Genomic DNA, 20,035 nt, shown 5'->3' on the forward strand with positions numbered 1-20,035 from the left:
TTTATTTTATTATTTTTAGAAAAAAAAACAAAATAATTTTTTTTTTTGTTACAAAATGCAAATACACGCATACAATAGCACTTTTTTACATTTTCACAAACAAATTGTACACAATAAAACTTTAGAAAAAACATGGGCTAAAAACGCCAAGCCAAGCCAAGAAAACAAACAATACTCACATAAATTCTAATTCCCTTTATTATTCTCCTTAGTTTTCTATTACTCTCTTTTTTTTTGTTAAGTTTATGATAGTCTCTACGCTCTACCCTTGTTTTTTTTTTCTTTTCTTTTTTGCTAGGTCAAGACTAGGTTAGTTAGGCTTAGTTTTTCATGAATTATTTTGTTTATTTGTAAGTATTTAATTAGTTTTAAGTCTATTATATTTAGCCTTGATGGCGGATATTGTATTAAATAAATGAAATGAAATGAAATGAAATAAATGGTCGATGTTGCATTTTCAATATTTTAAAAACAGTTCGTGTAAAGTAAAGTAAAACAATTCTATAGTACGAAAAAATCCAACCAAGCTATCTTTAACCGATAATAAATAAAACATAAACTAGCAAAAACCATTCACTCATTATTCCAGTTATCGCCAATAATTGCAAACCCCCGTTCGTACCACTTCGTGATCGATACCATACATTCCTTTAGCGACACCACTGCAGCATTCCTACGATCGCGATCTCTAGGGGATTTAGAAAAAAGGCAATCAAAGCACTCTACACCCTTATTTGCTCCACTTGCATCCGTGCATCATGCTGCGTCAATCATCATCGTTCTTTCAACGCGATAGCCGACCGTGCATCATTTTAGGAAACACAACATGCTCCACTGCGCAACTAAAGCAGAAAAAAAATGCATCTACACACTCACACGCACTCACCCGCCCTTAATTACTCGTGACACACTGACTCCAGCCAAGGACGGATCCCCACCTAGGGATGGCCTTGTATTCATCGACAGCATTGCTGCTCTTCAATCCGGTAGCCCGGCATCGGTGTGCGTGTGCTGTTCCGTCTTGAGGGTCGTTTTATACCGGCGCCGCTTTACGAACGTATTTTGAAGATCAATGGCAATGGCAAACGAGAGTGAAAATGCATTCACGTAATAGCTTGCTACAGCAGCAAACAATACAATAAACGAGCGTTTGCATTGTGTGAGCGTCCGATCGGCTTCACCGTACGGATGGTTCATTTCTCAAGGGTATTCATGAACAAACGGGGAACCGTGCTGCAGCGAACTGTTGGCCGCTGGTAGCGTGTGCCTTTTACAGTGTAAACATTCCACCTGGCTGTGGGACAAAACCTGCCAACTGCCCAGGGCGCTGGTGACCCTCTCTGGCTTCACTGTCATGGCAGCACTGTGGCGCCATTAGTTCCACACGATCACGTCCAAACGCTTGGACCTAAGACCTTAAGCTTAATAAACAAGCAATTTATTACCCCATTTTTGCTATTTGCTGCTGTTCCTATTAGCGGATTTGAGTTTCGCACAGCCGTCCAAGATGCGAATGAGAGAAGCGCTTAATACGCAAAGCTGTGTAGTGGGGTTCCTAATTTCTTGCACATCATGAAGCAGACCGCACCAGATACAAAGCAAAGAAGACACATGCGGAACTGAAGTTAAAGCCCCTTTACCAAAGACACACGAACTTGACCCTGGGCGTATGCAGTCGTTCGCTGGGGGATCCATTGCACACTTCTTCCGTGGCTGGAGCTGATGCCATGTACGCACATACGATGAGAGCTCCGTGCTGCGTAAGCAAAGCGCGTTCAATAGACCATTAAGCATGGATCGTAGTTAACTTTTTTTATACTCATTAGAAGTAGTGTTTATTCGTGATCGTTCTACCGTGCACATTCTTTAAATGTTTTATCATAGCGCTAGAACCATCAGGAAGGATAGTAAAGTGCACACCAAGGAAGGAAGTGATAAATGAAGGGATTTTGTTATTGTTATGTTTTTTTTTTATAAAGACACGCGAACCAAATGCACTGCTAATATAGATCTTGTTAAATAAAAGCTGAAAAGATGCTTGGAACAGTGTGATGGTCTACTTTATAGACTCAACGGGTCCTTTAGGCCTAGACAGGTTTAATTTTCTTCAAAATTCAAAAATCGCCGACTAGAATTCAGCAGTGAATCTAACACTAGAGATGAACGTGGCCACCAGAAGTCGCTTATTTAAGTGTAAAAGCCTGTACAGCTCGGCAATTATATAAGGAATAAAAAGAAGAATGAGTCTCTTATATGTCTGTGGATTGTGGATCGAAATACAATAATTATTACGAAGATGGTGCCTAAATATTTAGTGCTGCTCGGTAACTTTCATCTTTTTCATTCTTTCCTATGAACGTCCCTCTGAATTGTTCTTTCCTCAGGATGTCATCAATATCAGGTTGACAAATAACCTTATACATCTTGTCTTTAACACTTTTCGAGTTTAGAAAAAAAAATATATAATCGGGCATTCATTCAGCGCTGATCCTTTCTTAGTATAAACATCCTAGATGACCTAGACGATAGACATCGTGCTGGAATCTAATTTGAGTAATGATTTCTCATTACTAAAACCTACGCACACTCACTTATTCAAATAAGCGTCAGCTAGGTTATACATGATAGGTAACCTAAACCAGTATTTTTGAAAGCAATAAGTTGAGTTGTTAAGTTATAGATAGTCAACTGCAAGTCTTGAAATGCTTGTCTTTAACTGTTCTTGTTTTAGATTTATGGAGGAACCGAACACAACAAAAAAAAACCTTTTTGTAATGTTTTTGCAATTTTTTCGTCCACTCATTTTTAAGTCCACTTACTCACACTTGTTCTGCACACAGATGCCTCATGCCGTCCTTTTTTGGTTTCTTACTCCTCCACTGTTTGATCTGCATGTTTATGTGATCCAAACAATTGAAGCACGTCGCTTTTTAATGGAGAAAAAATAGGTGCGAAATAGCCAACAACAGGGCTACTCTGCGATGCTGTTGGCACGCGTTCTGAACTCTTTCTGCTATAGTCTAGTAATATCTCATAACAATAAAAAATAAGATTACGCAAAGAGTCCAGAAAGTGAAACCCTGCCAGATGAACTAATGTTATGCAACAGGCTTCACTGACGTCAGTGCACCGGCAGGAGTCTTTCCATTAAAGTGTTCATTAATGAAACAACCGCATCATCATCTAATTAATGATAATTTCATATCAATCGAAAGAGTCGAAAATCCTCTCCTATTAACGTGGATCATCAGCAGTTACTTCAAGGTTGCGAGAATCGAAAGCTTCAGATTTAGATTTAGACCACGCGAACCCATCGCAAAGATCTTGCCCGATCACGTTCTTGCGAACCGAAACGAGGTTAAATGATATTTAATTATGATGACACTAGGTTGATATGAATCTCTGGGCGGGGTGTTTCGTGTTTCATGTTTTGAACGAAAGCGTCACAAATTGTTCTTATACAGCCAGTAGCTGCCAGGCTTTTTCTCCACACGCTCGACCTTCAACGCCTTGCGAGGGAAAACCTAAAGCAACAAAGTAAGGCGTGTGACAGTTCACTAATGCTGTGATCGTACCATGACGATCAGGTGGTTACAATCTACACCTCAAGATAGAGAAAAGGCGTTTCGATGTGTTTGGTTTCCCCGGTTAATGCTCACTCCACCGCAGCCCCACGTTCAGCTGCAGCTCGAAATTTTGTTGCTGCTCTCTATCTATGCCTTCCAACACGATCAACAGTTCCAATTCGCCTAACCTTCACCCCAAGCGTGCATGCAGCAGATGGCAATTAAACAGATTATAGTGCTGAACGTAAACCACCACCGATGATGCTGAAGAAACGCTGTTTGCATCTGTTATCCATAGAGCACACATACACACGATCCAGCGTAGAGGGGAGACATAGCTGGGCACGGGAGAAGATCATCTTGCATCGATTGCTTTTGTAGCGTTTTTTTTTTGTATTTCCACAGTGTTCAAGAGAACCATAGTGTCTAGGCATGGATTGCAACATCCTGCGGCAGCTCTTAGCGTTGCTCGAGGTTCGATTGGTTTCAAGCTAACGTAAGCCTTGGGCCGCAATCAGGCATAATTGATTTTCCGAGCTTCAACTCAACTGCTTCAGCTTGCTGCAGCCTCACATGGATGAACTGTTATGTTTTTTGTCTTTATATTGGCGAGGTTTGGTTGATGTACATGAGCTGAAGAAATGTAATTTATGATTTGCCACAGGTAATTCGTAACAAACTCTGATGTAGGACTTTTTTTTGCTTTATTTTTAATGTATCAAATATCCATGTTTAGTACACTATATTAAGAAATGTCCTTACTTACTTACTTATCCGGCACTACAACCGCTTTGCGGTCTTGGCCTGCCTCAGGAGTGTCCGAAACCACTCACGGTCTCGCGCCTTCGTCTGCCAGTCCGTTATCCCGGCCTTAATGGCGGACGCCTCCACGCCATCTTGCCACCTCAATTTGGGCCTACCACGCCTCCTCTGTCCTTGTGGACGGCCTAAAAAGACTTTACGGGCTGGGTCGTCCGTTTCCATGCGTATAACATGGCCAGCCCACCGGAGCCTGGCGAGCTTTATACGCTGTACGACAGTGAGGTCGCCGTACATCTCGTATAGCTCGTCATTATAGCGGCTCCTCCATTGTCCTTCCACACATACGGGGCCAAGTATCCTTCTGAGCATCTTCCTCTCGAACGCGGCTAAGAGGGTTTCGTCAGATTTGGACAGTGTCCATGTCTCAGAGGCGTATGTGAGTACTGGTACTATATAGGTACTATATAGTCCCAGCTTCGTCCGTCGCGACAGGTTCTTTGAGGTAAACTGCTTTTTCAGGCTGTAGAATGACCGGTTGGCAGCCAGCATCCTTGCGCGCAACTCAGCTTCCATGCTGTTGTCGTTGCTGACCTTTGACCCAAGATAGGTGAATTGTGGGACGACTTCAAAAGTGCGTTCACCTATCTGTACGTCACGCCTACGTAGATTCGGATTATTTATTGGTAGGTCCGCTGATGTTGCCACCATCAGTTTGGTCTTTGCCTCGTTTATCTGCAATCCGAGGCTCTCTGCCGCCTGCTCAATCCCTTGGTAGGCTTCTGCTACATAGGAGAGCCGCAGACCAATGATGTCTATATCATCAGCGTATGCCAGGATCTGGGTTGACTTATAGAAGATGGTTCCCGTAGTCTCCACCCTCGAGTCGCGGATGGCCCTCTCTAGCGCCAAGTTGAATAGGAGACAGGCAAGCCCGTCCCCCTGGCGCAGACCTTTGGTGGTAGCAAAAGGTCCTGAGAGTTTTCCATCCACCCTCACCTGGCATGTGACGTTGGTCATAGTCATTCTAACTAGCCTTATCAGTTTGGCCGGGATTCCAAATGAGCTCATAGCGTCGTACAGTTTTACCCTGGCTATGCTATCGTATGCGGCTTTGAAGTCTATGAAGAGATGGTATGTGTCGTTTTTGTATTCAGCCATCTTCTCCAAGATCTGCCGCATGGTGAAGATCTGATCAGTGGTTGATTTTCCGTTTCGGAATCCTCTTTGATAGTTTCCTACTATCTCTTCGACGTGCGGGACAAGGCGATCCTGAAGGATCAGGGAGAATATTTTATAGGCGGTATTCAACACCGTAATACCCCTGTAGTTGTTGCAGTCCAACCTGTCTCCCTTCTTGTATACGGGGTAGATGATGCCGAGATTCCAATCACAAGGCATCGATTCGCTATTAAGAAATGTCAATTGGAGGAAAAACCATTGTTAATTTTTGCATAGTTTTGTCCAAAATTGTCCACTGTTCTCACGTCACTCGGCAGCTTATAGCTACATATTGATGAATAACTTATATAATAATAAACTTAACTCCCCCCCCCCCCCCACCACCTCCTCTGACCACACTTCTCCAATCGTTTCCTCTACAGCTTCACAATCGCGTGGGAAAAATATAATTAATTAATTGGCATGCACCAACCTGACCTTTATCGTGAAGCACGCTATAATTCGCTGCATCTAGCCGGCAACAGCAGGAATGGTAAAAAAAAACTTCCTCAACACTAGCCGGACGTACTCCAACATCAAGCTAGCACTCGACTGGATGAATTGTCCATCGAAAATGTGTGCTTCCGCCTTGCCCGGTACTGCATCATTCTATTGTGCCAAACTCACATGAGATTTAGATAATTATTATTGTGATGCTGCCACCTTCGGAATGCTCTCACGAGTGTCGTTTTCGGCATTTTGCTAAATTGAAAGAAATTATCTGCTAATGGAAAACAGTTCGCAGCTTCAGCTATAATGCAACCCCGTTATTTTAACCTTAAGACTTCTAAATTGAAGGCCACTTAAGAAGACCTGTGCTGCACGCTTCGAGCAGAAACTAATAATACGACAGCCGTGTAGAAGTTTACAAATAGCTACGTGTTGTTGCATTTGAGTTGATTAACTTTCAACGCCAATCAATGCTTTATGTAACCGAATTTTAATTAAAAACTTCCTTTCTACCCCGCCGCGCGCAGTCCTTACGCTCGATTAGGTATGATATAAATACAATCCACTTCGTTGGGGTGGGAAAGCGAAGGACTGATTCTGCACAAGCCTCGAACAGCCCAAGACCCGAGCCCAACTGCGGGCGGATGAATGCGAAACCGTTTCAGCTATTTTGCTGCCAGAAAATGGTTACAAAAGCTTTCGGTCGTTTCTTCCAGTTTGACGGGTAAGCTACCGCCTTTCCTCTTCGCTGAGGGACAACAAATGCACCGTGATTGTGACACCGTTTTGTCAAAAGCGCCCCGAAACATGAAGCTGACCATGCGGCAGTGTGTGACATCACCCGGTGCGAACCAAACATCTTGAGCTGCGCTCGATGTGTTAAGCCGGAGCGCTCGTAGTTTGGCTAGGCGATAATAATCCAAGGCCGGTTTGGATAAGGTGAAAGGACAGTTAGGCAATGTTTACGAAAAATACGACCAGGCAAGGAAAGAGATAAAAGACATGCATCGATTTTGTAAACATCATTTTATTACTTTTATATATTTATGTCCTTTGCAACTATTGTCCAATGAATGTTTTACTACTAAAGTCCAATAAATCTATTCAATACATACTATTACTGGGACTACTACAAGTCCAATAAATCTATTCAAGACCAATATTTTGGCTATCTTGTCGAATGCATTTAGCTTAATTGTTCAGATTATACATATGTTTATTACATTTTACGTCAGACTTTTAGTTTTATTTGCCTGTTTCAGCATAAAAATAAGCTCGTATGATTTCGTTCTGTCAAGCGACAAGAGCTTCAAATCTTTCATTTACGAAATTATTGATACTAGCTCAAATCCGATAGTTTTAAATTTATATTTTATTTTTGCTTCAAAATATTAATTCTCATATTCTTGATGTTAATATTATTGTGTAAAAGTGACCTAGAAAATTCAAAATAATTTCTATATTTATTAGGCCAACACGAGTAAAAATATGAAGCAACAGTAAAATCGAAAGTGTCCTTCCTATGTTCATAATCGTCTCACCATTGATTTACTGTTACCAAAGCAATAAATCGTATAATTAATATAAAAAAATGGTAAATTAACACATATATTAAAGATAAGCTAGATTTACGACACCAGAACCCTGTATATTTATCACATATTCTCGTGTTTATTAATTTGATTGAAATGTTTCGTATTTTGGTTAATTTTCATATTTGTAATATTTTTCAATTATTCCTCAGGTTCATTATGGTTTTATTTAGTTTTGCTATTGCGAATTTTCTTTGTTTTTACTTGTAACTCTTTCTCATACTTTCCTTGAGCGTTTTTTTTTTCTTCTAAAATTCACATCATTTATTAAAAAGTCATTTTTGCTTTTCTTCTATGTTAGCTTTTAATAGATTTTTCTACATTTGGTATTTTTTGTAAGGAATGAATTATTTACGGCTCTTGTCTATTGTTTAATCCATACAAATAATGTTTGGAATTTAATATCTACCACAAACGCATAATTTTATTATTTCAAGCATATAAGTATACATGTATCAGAAACTGAAGCCCATTGCCAATGAATCTACGGAGAGTCATCCGTTCACGAAGACGATACGCATATAACCTACACATGCCACACAATTATTAGCTCTGCAGAGCTCGATAGATTTTTGTTTACTAAGACCCTTCCAGCTATGATTTCGATGATCTATGTGAAGTGATCTCATCACAAGCATCTCGAACAACAATCATTTCTATGGTGGAATCCATACAAGTACGCCAACACACACACACACACACACAACTTTACGTGCTCCGTTCGGGCACCGAAAAAACCCTTCTCTGATTACACTCGAAACCAACCCCGAAACCTAGTAAAAGGTCACGCGCGTAAAGCGACGAACGGAGTGTGCTGTAGCCGAACCGCAATCGCCGCAGAGGCCGCACAAGCCGAATCCACCCCAAGCACGATCGCACGACTGCTCCAACAGCTAGCGACGCTTCAGTTCTACGCTGAACTTCGAACGGGTCGGGACCAACGAGTCGCGGACGGTGCTGTGTGTGTGTGTGTGTGAGATCCTCCAAGTGTTAAAACGCTGCCGACTTCCCTCAGCAGTGAGCCTAGATGCCCCCAGGGTTTGCTGAAAAGCAGTGGGGCATTACATTCAGTGCGTGATATCTTTGTAGAGCAAATCGTTTGTGGCCGGTGCAGTTTGCGCGTCCATGACGTTCCGGCGGACAGTTTGGTGCGCGCGTACGACCATCGACCTCGGCGCGCATTGCGTGCGCCATTAACAGTGTCACGGTTTAAGTGAACTCAATCAACGGGCCAGCTTTAGTGGCCGGCTAAGTGCAGTGCCAGCGGTGCTCTTATCAAACCGTCATAATCATGCTGATAGCGTCCCAGCTCGCCCTGTGGGGGCTGGCGTTGATAGGCGTGTGGGCATTGGCCTGGTGGATGTACGATAATCTAAAATCGTTGGCCCAAATTGGTGTCGCCCTGCTGGCTCCCTACTTTGCCCCGGCGGAACACAAAACGCTTACCGAGCGGTATGGAAAATGGGCCGGTATGTGTCGTGCGGTGCCGGAAGTTCCAGTGATCGCCATGACCCGCCGGTGCATTGCATTTTAAATTTAATTTCCATCCTTTTTCTCCATTCCAAACACGCACACAGTCATTACCGGCTCGACCGATGGCATCGGCAAGCAGTACGCTTTCCAGCTGGCGAGCCGTGGCCTCAACGTCGTGCTAGTCTCACGCTCCACCGACAAGCTGGTCGCGGTGGCGGCCGAAATCGAGTCCAAGTACTCGGTGAAGACCAAATGGATCGCGGTCGACTTTAGCAGCGGGCGCGAGATCTACGATCACCTGCGCAGGGAGCTCGAATCGGTGCCGGTTGGCATTCTAGGTAAGCAACTGGCACACTCCGTCACTAATGCATCCCAAGGTGGGCAGCGTTTAGAATGGTACGAATATTCAATGTGCAAAATGCAAATCGGCATCCCCATCGAAGTCGCGCATTCTACTCCCGGCGTACAGTCTACATTTTAATGGCGTTAGAACGTTTGCCGCATTTGCAGCAAACCGGCGCACATTTGAAGTGACTGGTGGTGGGCGACTAACTAACTTCGTTTTTTGTTTTTGCTATGCCCCGTCCGTACAGTAAACAACGTCGGCGCGAATGTGGACTACCCGGACGATCTTGATCACATTCCCGAGGACAAGCTGTGGCAGCTGATCAACATCAACGTCGGTGCGGTAACGATGCTGACGCGCACGGTCCTCCCGGGCATGAAGAAACGCGGCCAGGGCGCGATCGTTAACATCTCGTCCGGTAGCGAGCTTCAACCATTACCGTATATGACGGTTTATGCGGCAACCAAGGTAACTGTCGGACGGCATCCTGCCCAGCATGTCATCGAAATGTCATTGCCTAATGCTTTCTTTTGCTTGGACAACTTCTCCCTTTGTCGGTCGCTGGCTTACGTAGGCTTACATCCACAACTTCACCCTCGCGATGCAGCAAGAGCTGGAACCGTTCGGTATCACCTGCCAGCTAGTGAGCCCCATGTTTGTAACGACCAAGGTAAGCTGATCGCGGGTCTCACACGTCCAGTGAGTGTCCTCCGTGCGATGGCGAGTGTCAAGTTCTGATCAGGCAGACGGCGTGCGGCTAGCGAGACTCGCCTGAAGCGAAAGGGCTTGAAGTGTCAAGTGGAACCACTTGTTTCCAAACAGTCGTGAACTTTTGCCGGCAAGTCGCCCTCGATGCTGCAACATTAGACTCAGTGTGTGTGTGTATGAGCGGTAAAGGCATTGATTAGTGATTGAGCGAGTGAGTGCAGTGAACTGCAATATCTGATCACCTGGGTGACTAAGCGCCTTACATGAGGCATATGATTAAAAGTTTTGCAACACTTTACCCATCCGGTGATCGCTCAGCACAGTGACAGTGAGGATCGCAAATTGCACAAAGTGTTTGTGTGTGTGGTGTCATAGGAAATTGGCTTCAGCAAGCACACGGAATATGCAAAGTGCGCAGGAGGAGAGTAGCGATGTTCGCCTTCGCCGCTGCCCTAATGTGTGTCTTTCAATATTAGCAATGAAAGGAGGGCAAACAGTGGCCGCGTTAACAGTGTGCTAACAGTAACGATCGCCCGACCGGCAGTGCTTATTGTGGCCCTGCTGACCAACAACCAACGACCGATGGCTTGTGTTAGTGACAGGCAAAGACACACAAAGCAAGACTCATTCAAGACGGTGGGACGATACATTGCAGAAGATAACGACAGCCTCCTGAAGCCACTTGTCCAGCAATTTGTATTCTGCTGTCTTGAAATTAAAGTGTTCATAGTGATGCCCTTTTTTGCCCTTCGATGTCCAGAAAGAGATTTCCAAAAAGAGAGAACTTTGAAGGCCTTTTCAAAAGATCATTTAGAAATGATCTTCCACCTGAATAATCCGTTCCATCGAGTTCATTGTATGAATGATTCAAAGCTCAGCTCTCCAGTAACTGCAACAAACAAGAGCTCGTGTCGTCTCTTGAGGTAGGTCCGGTATTAAACCGGACCGCTTTACCCAGTTTTTCCCCATATTTCCACAAGCACACACTCGAATCCCGTTCGAATCGCACGACGGCGGCACCTGCTCAAGGCCAACCAGGTGCCAGTTCGTGAGACGCTATGCCACGACGCATACCTCAAGAAGCGGATGAAGTAATACAAGTTCTGGGCCTGGGAGAAATACCATCCGGAGGCCACAAGCGACTCGTCACAATCGTGGTAGTGCAAGGCAGCAATCAGCCGATGCCGTTTTGCAGTCGTAACAATTTGTGAAAATCGTAAGGCAGATGCAGTGCTGGCGATACGTTTTAATGCGCGAAAAATTGCCATCCCGGCCTTGCTGAAAGGATGCCATCGGTTAAACGTGACCGGCATTTTTCTGCCGCAATTGACCTTGCAATAGTAATAAAATAGCAATTAAAAGGATCGTAAAAGTGCGTTCGCAACGGTGTAAACAATGTGCGCAATTTAGTTTAGCGTCGTTTGACCGATTGACCAGGCAACATTCAAACGCAGTGATGCGGGAAGCATTTTTTCGCGTTAATAATGATTGAATGAACAATTGGCTTCGTGCATTGGTGAGGATCTTTCTGCGATCATTACGAAGCAGCTGATACCTCACACTTGCCTGCAAATGTGAAATCTCCGATGGTTGTGAACTTTACAATAGTTTGTTGATCGGTATCGATCTCTAGTAAATGATAGTGGGAGATCGTGAACATAACGATCGTCGCATGCGGTTCAGATGATCGTGTAGAATCTTACGTAGCCTTCGATACCTTCGTTTGGGTGCTTCACACCGAGCAAGTTGCAACGTCGATTGAGGTCGATCGTCGCTAACATACTTGAGTAATGTACAGTTTAGCCTTGAAAATGGATCTCTTTTTTTCATATGATTGATAGCGATCATATGATGCATGTTTGAGACAACGGCAACACTTCGCTTTAAGCTCGTTTTTTTTTGTTTCTTTTTCAATTATTGTGGTTGTTTATTTTTTTATGTTCTTCTATTTATTTTTCATTGATCTTTTTTATAATTAATACATTGTCTTTTGTCTGTTTTTCATTATATTTTTTTTAATTTTTGATGTTTTATCTCTTTTTTATTAATGGTTGATTATTCTATTAAAGAAATTATAACTTACTAAAATTTTTTATGAATTTACGATTTGCTGATTTATACATATTATTTCACTACTCATATGTTAAAGTGCGTCAAGAAGAGAATGTTTCATTTGTTGTTGTTTAACTTCTTTTATCAGTTCTATTGGTTTCAATTAACTTTTACCTTTATTTAATGTTAATTAATTATTTTGATGTGTGATTAAAAATCATAACCTGATTCTAAATCTGAAATCTTCCTCCTTGAGCACTTGAAACCATTTCGATAGACACTATATCAGTTGCTGCAGTTGCTCTCCCGGCTTGTCTTAATGTAAATCCCGATCCAACGCCACCAAACTCCTCGCTGATGTACGAGCTTTGCCTTCAGCCACCGTTTAGATAATATTTCAGCATCGCCAGAGCTTTTCGGCTTCCACTGAAGCTACGCGGTGAAGGGCGACCGGTTTTTGTTTTTGGTTTTTTTGATTCATTTTTTCACACACCCCAAACCTCGTCCAACATTTCACAAATATTTGCCACGGTAGTGGTAATTTTTAATGCAAACGAATCGCCTTACGCCCGCGCCCCCGTCCATTCGTCGGGAGGTCAAAAACGGTGGCCGGTTGGTGGCCGTGGCGCTCGAAACCGCGGTTGCATCATCCAAGCGGGGAATGTGTAGCTGTAGTTTACGTTGCAGCAGCTGGCCCGTCCGGCTGGAGTGTTGAATGGGTTTGATCATAGACGAGGTGGTTCAAGCTCTTATGCTGCCATCGTTCATTTCAATTTCGCTCCGATCGATAAGTGGGCATAATTGCTGCTCAACTTTTAGGTGCGATTTGCAGGGTTTTTGCTAACGCAGAGGTGCGAGATATTTTGGATTGCTATGTGAGCATACGAAATTGTACTGATCGATTTTTAGAACTTAATCCTGTTAAATTGCATAACTTTCTAAGCTTTGTTAAGCTTCTCCAGTTTTTGTTTTAATTCTCATATAGTAAGAAGATATTCCTAGATGTTTTATTTTTTGATGAGAATTTCATGGCCAACCAAAGCTGTATTGATACTTTTGCAGACTATTGTTTTAGAAAATTGAGACGGTTATGAAAGTTCATAGAACAAAAATATGGGAAATTTCAAATGTGTCTAGAAATTCGTTTGGAAATTTGATAATTATTCAAAAAAACACGAATTCGAAGCAGTTACAAACTAACAATTTCTTCAAGGTGTAAATAGAATACATAAAACAAAATCATAACAGAGAGAAACTCAGCATGGTTTGTAGCTTGGGTTAAGTTTCCTACCGTCATGTAAATGTTTCTGTAGTTTTTCTTATTACTAAATGGTATTATTTGATTCTATTTGGGTCAAACCCATTCGAAATAGCGGAATCTATGTTGGTTTTTCGATGCTCCAACCCAAAAACGTACACCAAACATTCGATCTCGTTTTCTGGTAGACGACGAGTTCTTGTGATAATTTATATGTCTCCACGATCGCAAAACAGGTTTACCAGGTTTCTGGAAGCATAACTGTAGAAACTCTAGCACCGGCAGTAAACAACCATCCATAAGGTATGCCTTCTGGTTTAAAAATACTGGCTTGCCCACAGGCCAACCATTGCAAGCGACAGCTTGAATAACATCTTCAGGCTACACAAACGATACTAATCTCACAAGCGACATGGCCTCCCGTCACCAGGAGAAGTAGTTTACCTTAAACGTTCGTGGCGAATTCTGCTCCGTCCGATCGACACGGCGATCATTATGCAGCCGAGCACCGTTCTTCGTGTTGCAACACACTACAGAACGGTGGCATAAAGTCGATGTTTGAGCTCTTTGAACATCTTTACGAGAATTCATTGCTTAGCTTGGAGTGTCCTTGGTTGAAGCAATTGCGAATTAATTTTACTTTTTTTCATTCAATTGCCAAAGGTTATTTCAGTGACGGTACATACAAGCATAGTGTCCTGTCTCTCCTTCATTTTTAGTGCCAGGACGTTCACTAACCACCAATTTCCTCTCTCTTTCTCTCTTTCTCTCTCTCTCTCTCTCTCTCTCTCTCTCTCTATCTCTCTTTCTCTCTCTCTTCCTGCCTGCTTTCAGATGAACAACTTCTCTACGACGATTATGGAGGGTGGACTGTTCATACCAAACGCAGAAATGTACGCCAAGTTTGCCACATTTACGCTCGGTAAAACGAAGCAAACTACCGGCTACTGGTCGCACGGCATACAGTACGGCGTGATGAAGCTGGTCCCGGAGTGGATCCGCACCATGATCGGGGGCATGATGAACAAGCAGTTCCGAAAGGAGTACTACGACCAGCAGCAGAAGCCAGCCCTGGCTAGTTAAGGGGGGAGGCAAGGAGCTATTTTACCTAGCCGTCCGAGTTGATGGACGATGTGTTGATGCATTTGTAGTTTGTTGGGGGTGGCGTTCTTGTTCTTTGCTAGCTATAAGCCTCAACATGCTTAAGTAAGTATTAATCTGTCGTTGTTGTTCACCACCGACAAACCGACGTGACACTGGCGTTACAAAAGTGTCTCACACGAAAGTAATATACTTTACCAGTGAGGCGATCACTTCTGTCAAAGTAAGCTCTGTTCACTGCTGCTTCGATGTAAACAACTTTTCTAAATACAAATTGCGAAGGAAGTGTGAGGCAAGATTTTGTGAGAATTATTGGACAAAACATCAAGGAAAATCATTTTTTTAGTTTCCAAATCAATACAAATGATGTGAGAAGCACATAAAACAATACGCATTGGAATTTGCGAAGAAAAACAAAAAGGGGATTTAGCAGTTTCTTCTCTGTGTCAGTGTAGTAAGCGAATCATTATAGAGATGGCGCTAGTGTTTAACGTATTTTCATTTGAAAAAAGGAGACAACTTTTGAACCTCATTTTGTTCGAAGTGTCACGTCGGTTTGTCAGTGTGTTCACTCGCGAAACAGACTGAAGTACCCAACGGTACCCAAGAAACTGTTGGGTTTTTGTGTTTTTTTTTTTCTTCAGATTTTCTATAAGACTCTGTAGATTGTGTTGTATTAAGTTTGCTAACAATGTTACTTGGTGCAATTAATTGTAAAATAAAGCGTAGATAAGACAACACGGAACAACGGATTTTAAACACATTCAAACGCATAGTTCCACCGAAATATCACAGATGTCGCCACAAGCGTTTGAGCGATTTGCTTTCAAACCGTTGCTATGGTTACACCAGCAGCAAAACATCCTAAAGAAGCACCGAATAAACATCTTCTGCACGGACAAACCGAAACGCATCATGAAGCTGTTCAATTTTTACAATAAATCCGTTTACATTCAATACCGCAATCAGCTCTGCTCCACAACGACGGTCGTCGTGTGTGCCCTAACCCTAGCGGCATTCGCTGTGCCGTACTACTTGCTGTCTTCCATCAGGCAGGGCGAGCTGTGGGACCAACAGCGCACCGTGTACGAACAGCCCAAGATGTCGTTTCAGTACTCGTATCTATTCCTGGCGGAAATGGAAGATCCCCAAGAGGGACGTGCTACCAGCGCCTCGGTTGTAACGTGCAGTTCCTTCCCTTCGTACAGCACGCTCACCGAACAGCTACATCCGTGCAGTGACGTACAGGTGATTCCCACCGATACGAATCACGACCACACACTCGACCATCTTTCCGTCAGCATCAGCTTCAACCCACCCGACCGGGGCAGCAGGTTGTCGTTTTACACGTTTTACTTTTTCCTGGAAGCAACCGTATCGGTAAGATCAAAAAACGATTTTTTAAATCATTTGCTTAATTTACTATACGTTTTCTTTCTCACACCTCACAGTCACAGTGCCGGTTCGTTATTCCCGCATTTGTTTCGTTGGAAAAAGTCCCACCACCTGCCGGTCGAACGTTCCTGTCCGGCACGATCGTGCACAGTGGATTGATGGCCACCAGGCAAACGGTCGCCCTACAGTGTCCGTTCTTTATGCGGCATCAACAATCACACTTTAGTGATCGGTACTATCCGAATGAAAATACCACCCTGGAAGGATTTGAACCGCGTGTAATACGAGCACAGATAGAAGCAGCCAATCCGGCGTACTATGAATACCGACCCCAACACACCGACTGGACGATGGACGGTTCGGGTACGATACGTGTGCAAATCGATGTCGCAATTGGAGGAAACGAAAGTACATCCGTTGCCTTACTCTACAAAACGTCCCTGTGGTGGAAGCTGTGCCAGTTCTGGGGCAGCTATTTCCCCCTGCTGATCGTTTCGCTGTGGTTAGCGGAGAAGAGTAAGCAGTATCTGTTCGAACGCTTCGTTCTGCGTGCGGTTGAAGTGGTGCCGTGGAAGAATAAATACAACTAGTGCAGTCACGCGAACGCTCCGTATCACACAATGGTTGGATGTATTTCGTTCCGAGACAGATTTCAGAGGAAAGGCTGCGGCATCGGACTGGCGGCCGAACGCATCGCGTCCTGCTGTAGCCTGTTGTCCTCCAGTATGATCGGACTGTGCGGGTTGTAGTCTAGCTGCACGAACAGATACCGATACTCGTACCCACCGGAGTCGGTTTTGCGCTTCTCCAGGTGCACCGTTCCCCGGTTCCGGAAGCCCTGCACGTGAAACTGCATCCGAATGTACTCGACCCCGTCCTTCACGTACTGCGTGTGGGCGACACGCGTTCTCCGTCCGCGGCGCGTTTCCTCACCGTAGCCCTTGATCGGGGCCCCGAGTGCGTCCTTTACCCGCGGCTCTTCCTTCACCCGTTCCAGCGCTTCCGAGTAGATGTTGTTCGGACTGTCCGAGGAAAACAGCTCCCAAAAGATGACGTAAAACAGCATGCCGGTGACGCCGACACCGAGCAATATTACGCCCATGTAGCTGGCGGTTTTCGTGTTTTCCTTCACCCGCTCCCCGATCGGGCGTACGTCGGTCGATACGTCGATTCGGTCGCTGCCGGCCGAGAGGGATTTCGAGCTGTGGTTGGGAGCATTTCCGGTTGAGTATCGGCATACCAGGGAGGGAAGCGGTCGGGTGTATCGTAGCAGCGACAGGGAAAGGCTGCGCTGTCTGACTAGCAGTGGGCGCAGTGCCAGGAGGGACATGCTGTAATGCAGTTGAGAGCTGTAGTGTGCTTGGACAACGAGGAATTACGATACCGTGTGGAAAAATTATGTAAACATCCATGTTTTAGAAGGGGCAATGTACTGCTCCTACACATGGCAGCTAGCTCACCTTGTGCTAAAATGCTGGAAACTTCTGTTTTATTACACTTTTAGCGCAATTGAATGCTATTCATTGGGTCGAACCCTTTACTAAATTAGATAAATACAACAATTATTAAAATTCTGCAAAGCCGGCAGTATTTTGGCTGTCAGCTGTGTTTACGTATTTTGATACCACAACCAGAGTGACCAGAAATACCGATTTATCTGTATTCCTACCGATTTTTTATATGCCTACCGATTCACAGATAAGCCTCCTAAAACTACCGATTTTCCATTTATCCTACCGAAAATCACAGATATTTGATTTTTCAGCCGTTTAAGCTTAATCTGTGGCGCTTGGGATGCTGTTTCAAGATTTGATAACCTCATTTGTTACTTATCGGGCTGATGCACGTTTGTTTGCCTGACACTTTTTATTTTTATCCGTTAAAATTTAATGTTCATAATAAGTAGAAAATGTCAGTTGCGTGGATTCCGAGAATTGCTCGTCAAAGAAAATCATTTAAATTTGAATCTCGCTGTCGGCGGTTAAAGCTTACCCGACAGACAAAGAGAATGAAATTTTCAGGCGAGGAGTAAGGGCGGTGGCAACGCTCATCGGATGCGATTTTATCGGACGAGATTTATATGGGATTTGACAGATAACGTCGGACGTGCGATTTCGTCGTCCGACGTTATCTGTCAAATCCCATATAAATCTCGTCCGATAAAATCGCATCCGATTAGCGTTGCCACCGCCCTAAGTAGAAACACACGGTGGGGGTCCGGCCCAAGATCGGATCCGAAGTCTGTTGTTTTGGGCTAAAAATTAAAAATGGCGGATGGAGCGCTACCACGCAAAGAATGCGCTCTATTGCTCCTCCTTCTTCTTCTTCTTCTTCTTCTTTTTGGCACAACAGCCGCTACCAGTCAAGGCCTGCCTGTACCCACTAGTGAAGTGGGCTTGGCTTTCTGTGACTTATTGCTACCATAGCAGAATAGTCAGTCCTACCTATGGGGGGTCGGTCTATTCGGGGCTTGAACCGATGATGGGCATGTTATTAAGTCGTTCGAGTTGACGACTGTACCACCAGACCGGCGCTCTCTTGCATGCCTTTAAAGAAAACGAGGCGCTCTCACTGGAAAGAATGCTCGCTCGCACTGTTTCATTGTATTTTCCTCATACCCTTTCCTTCCCGTTTCTCCCCGAACACGCTGCACTAGTGCGAGCGAGACACCAATTCCAGCATGCAGCATGTATCCGATGGAGCACTGCAGCGGCTCTAAGGTCGCGTGGAGGCCCGAGAAAAAGAACTTGCCACCATTGAGAAGAAAATGTGCATCTTAGTCCTTCTTTGGCTTAGAATTCCTAGTACAATTTTCAGATCAACACTTCAGAAAGACCTTCATTTGTGTAACCGCTGAACAAAACCTAATCCGTGTCCTAGGTAAAGGATGCATATTCTCTTGAAATGGAACTTTCATTTTGCGCATTATTACCCCTCCCCCCTCCCCCCCCCCCAAATACCACTTAACACTTCTTTCGCTTTCACTTCTTTTAACTCGAGTTAAGTTTCGAGTTAACCTTCCGAAAACTACCGATAAAATTTTGATGCGCCTACCGAAAACCACCAAAATAATCTGGCCACACTGACCACAACAAGGTACAATTCCCAAACAACATTTTTTGACGGCACGGATGTCAACATAGTGAACTGTCCTACAGCTGTGCTACGAATCAAGCGAAATAAATAACCTTTTTTTCAGGCCCGTATCATTGCTTTTTCGCATGAGGTTTTATCGGAAGGCCTTTAAAAATGGAATATTACTCGGTTCTCGCTACCACGAAAATCTCAGGAATAACGTAGCTGGGTATTTCACAAAATTACAACTTAAGTAATATTTTGGCGGGAAACCGTGAAACTCGACTTACGTGGAAATTCGAGAGACGCGGTATTTTGTGACCCTTTTTGGTTCCCACCAACCGTGTATCTCAGAGACTGCCTGTACTTCTATATGACCAACTTTTGTACCACAACGAATTTTCTGCGAGCCATCCCAATTGCCACAAATCCACTAAACGACCACTAAACGAGTTCTAAATGACTCAAGCTACCTAAACGGAATATAGAAAGACTTCGTTTAGCAGCCGGTGAACGACTGAAGCATTCTTAAAAGAACAAAAAATCTGGTGTTGCCATCTGTTGGTGGGATACTCAGCCAGTGAAGTTTTCCTCGCTTTGAGAGCTTTTTCCTTCCCTCTGTACTTTTGAATGGTTTTGCATTGAAGTTATGCATCGCTAGAACTAGAGCGGCAATAAGATTGTTTAAAAACTAAACTCCAATTTCACCCAGTCAATCTGCAGTCCGTTCCCAAGTTACGCGGTTCTCGACTTACGCGGCTTCGAAGACATTTCGCGATTCATCGCAAGCGTGGAAACGCGTATAACAACCCAGCCATAGAAATGAAATGAAATTTGAATGGTTTGACGGATGGATAGTCGCGAAACATTTTTTTAGTCATCTTGAAGCAGTGTTCGGCTCGAAATACACAAACCGAGATTTGAGCGGTACCGTGAAAATCGCGTATGACTAGTTATGTTATAAAATCTGTCTAACAGATGAGATAGTCTCGGGTAGAATATGAATCCATCTGAGTTCTGGCAGACGAATAAAGGTGTC

The 20,035-nt window shown here is 43.9% G+C and overlaps 3 protein-coding genes across 3 annotated transcripts; 2 read left to right on the forward strand and 1 right to left on the reverse strand.

Moving 5' to 3' along the window:
• The first annotated feature begins 8,400 nt into the window (after positions 1-8,400).
• LOC121596919 (inactive hydroxysteroid dehydrogenase-like protein 1) lies at positions 8,401-14,733 on the forward strand. The gene is made up of 5 exons (XM_041922313.1): positions 8,401-9,057; positions 9,166-9,399; positions 9,655-9,875; positions 9,982-10,077; positions 14,260-14,733. The coding sequence occupies exons 1-5, from the start codon at positions 8,880-8,882 to the stop codon at positions 14,506-14,508; spliced, it is 978 nt and encodes a 325-aa protein (XP_041778247.1). The 5' UTR covers positions 8,401-8,879; the 3' UTR covers positions 14,509-14,733.
• A 276-nt stretch (positions 14,734-15,009) lies between these two features.
• On the forward strand, positions 15,010-16,511 carry LOC121596918 (transmembrane protein 231). Its single transcript, XM_041922312.1, has 2 exons — positions 15,010-15,906; positions 15,978-16,511. The coding sequence occupies exons 1-2, from the start codon at positions 15,322-15,324 to the stop codon at positions 16,509-16,511; spliced, it is 1,119 nt and encodes a 372-aa protein (XP_041778246.1). The 5' UTR covers positions 15,010-15,321.
• Positions 16,512-16,527: 16 nt separating this feature from the next.
• LOC121596920 (mitochondrial import inner membrane translocase subunit Tim21) lies at positions 16,528-17,539 on the reverse strand. The gene is made up of 2 exons (XM_041922314.1): positions 17,382-17,539; positions 16,528-17,252 (listed from the first exon to the last, which is right to left on the reverse strand). Exon 2 carries the CDS (start codon positions 17,249-17,251, stop codon positions 16,574-16,576), a length of 678 nt encoding a protein of 225 aa, XP_041778248.1. The 5' UTR covers position 17,252; positions 17,382-17,539; the 3' UTR covers positions 16,528-16,573.
• Positions 17,540-20,035: the final 2,496 nt, after the last annotated feature.

The sequence above is a fragment of the Anopheles merus genome, chromosome 3R (genome assembly GCF_017562075.2).
Source record: "Anopheles merus strain MAF chromosome 3R, AmerM5.1, whole genome shotgun sequence".
NCBI lineage: Eukaryota > Metazoa > Arthropoda > Insecta > Diptera > Culicidae > Anopheles > Anopheles merus.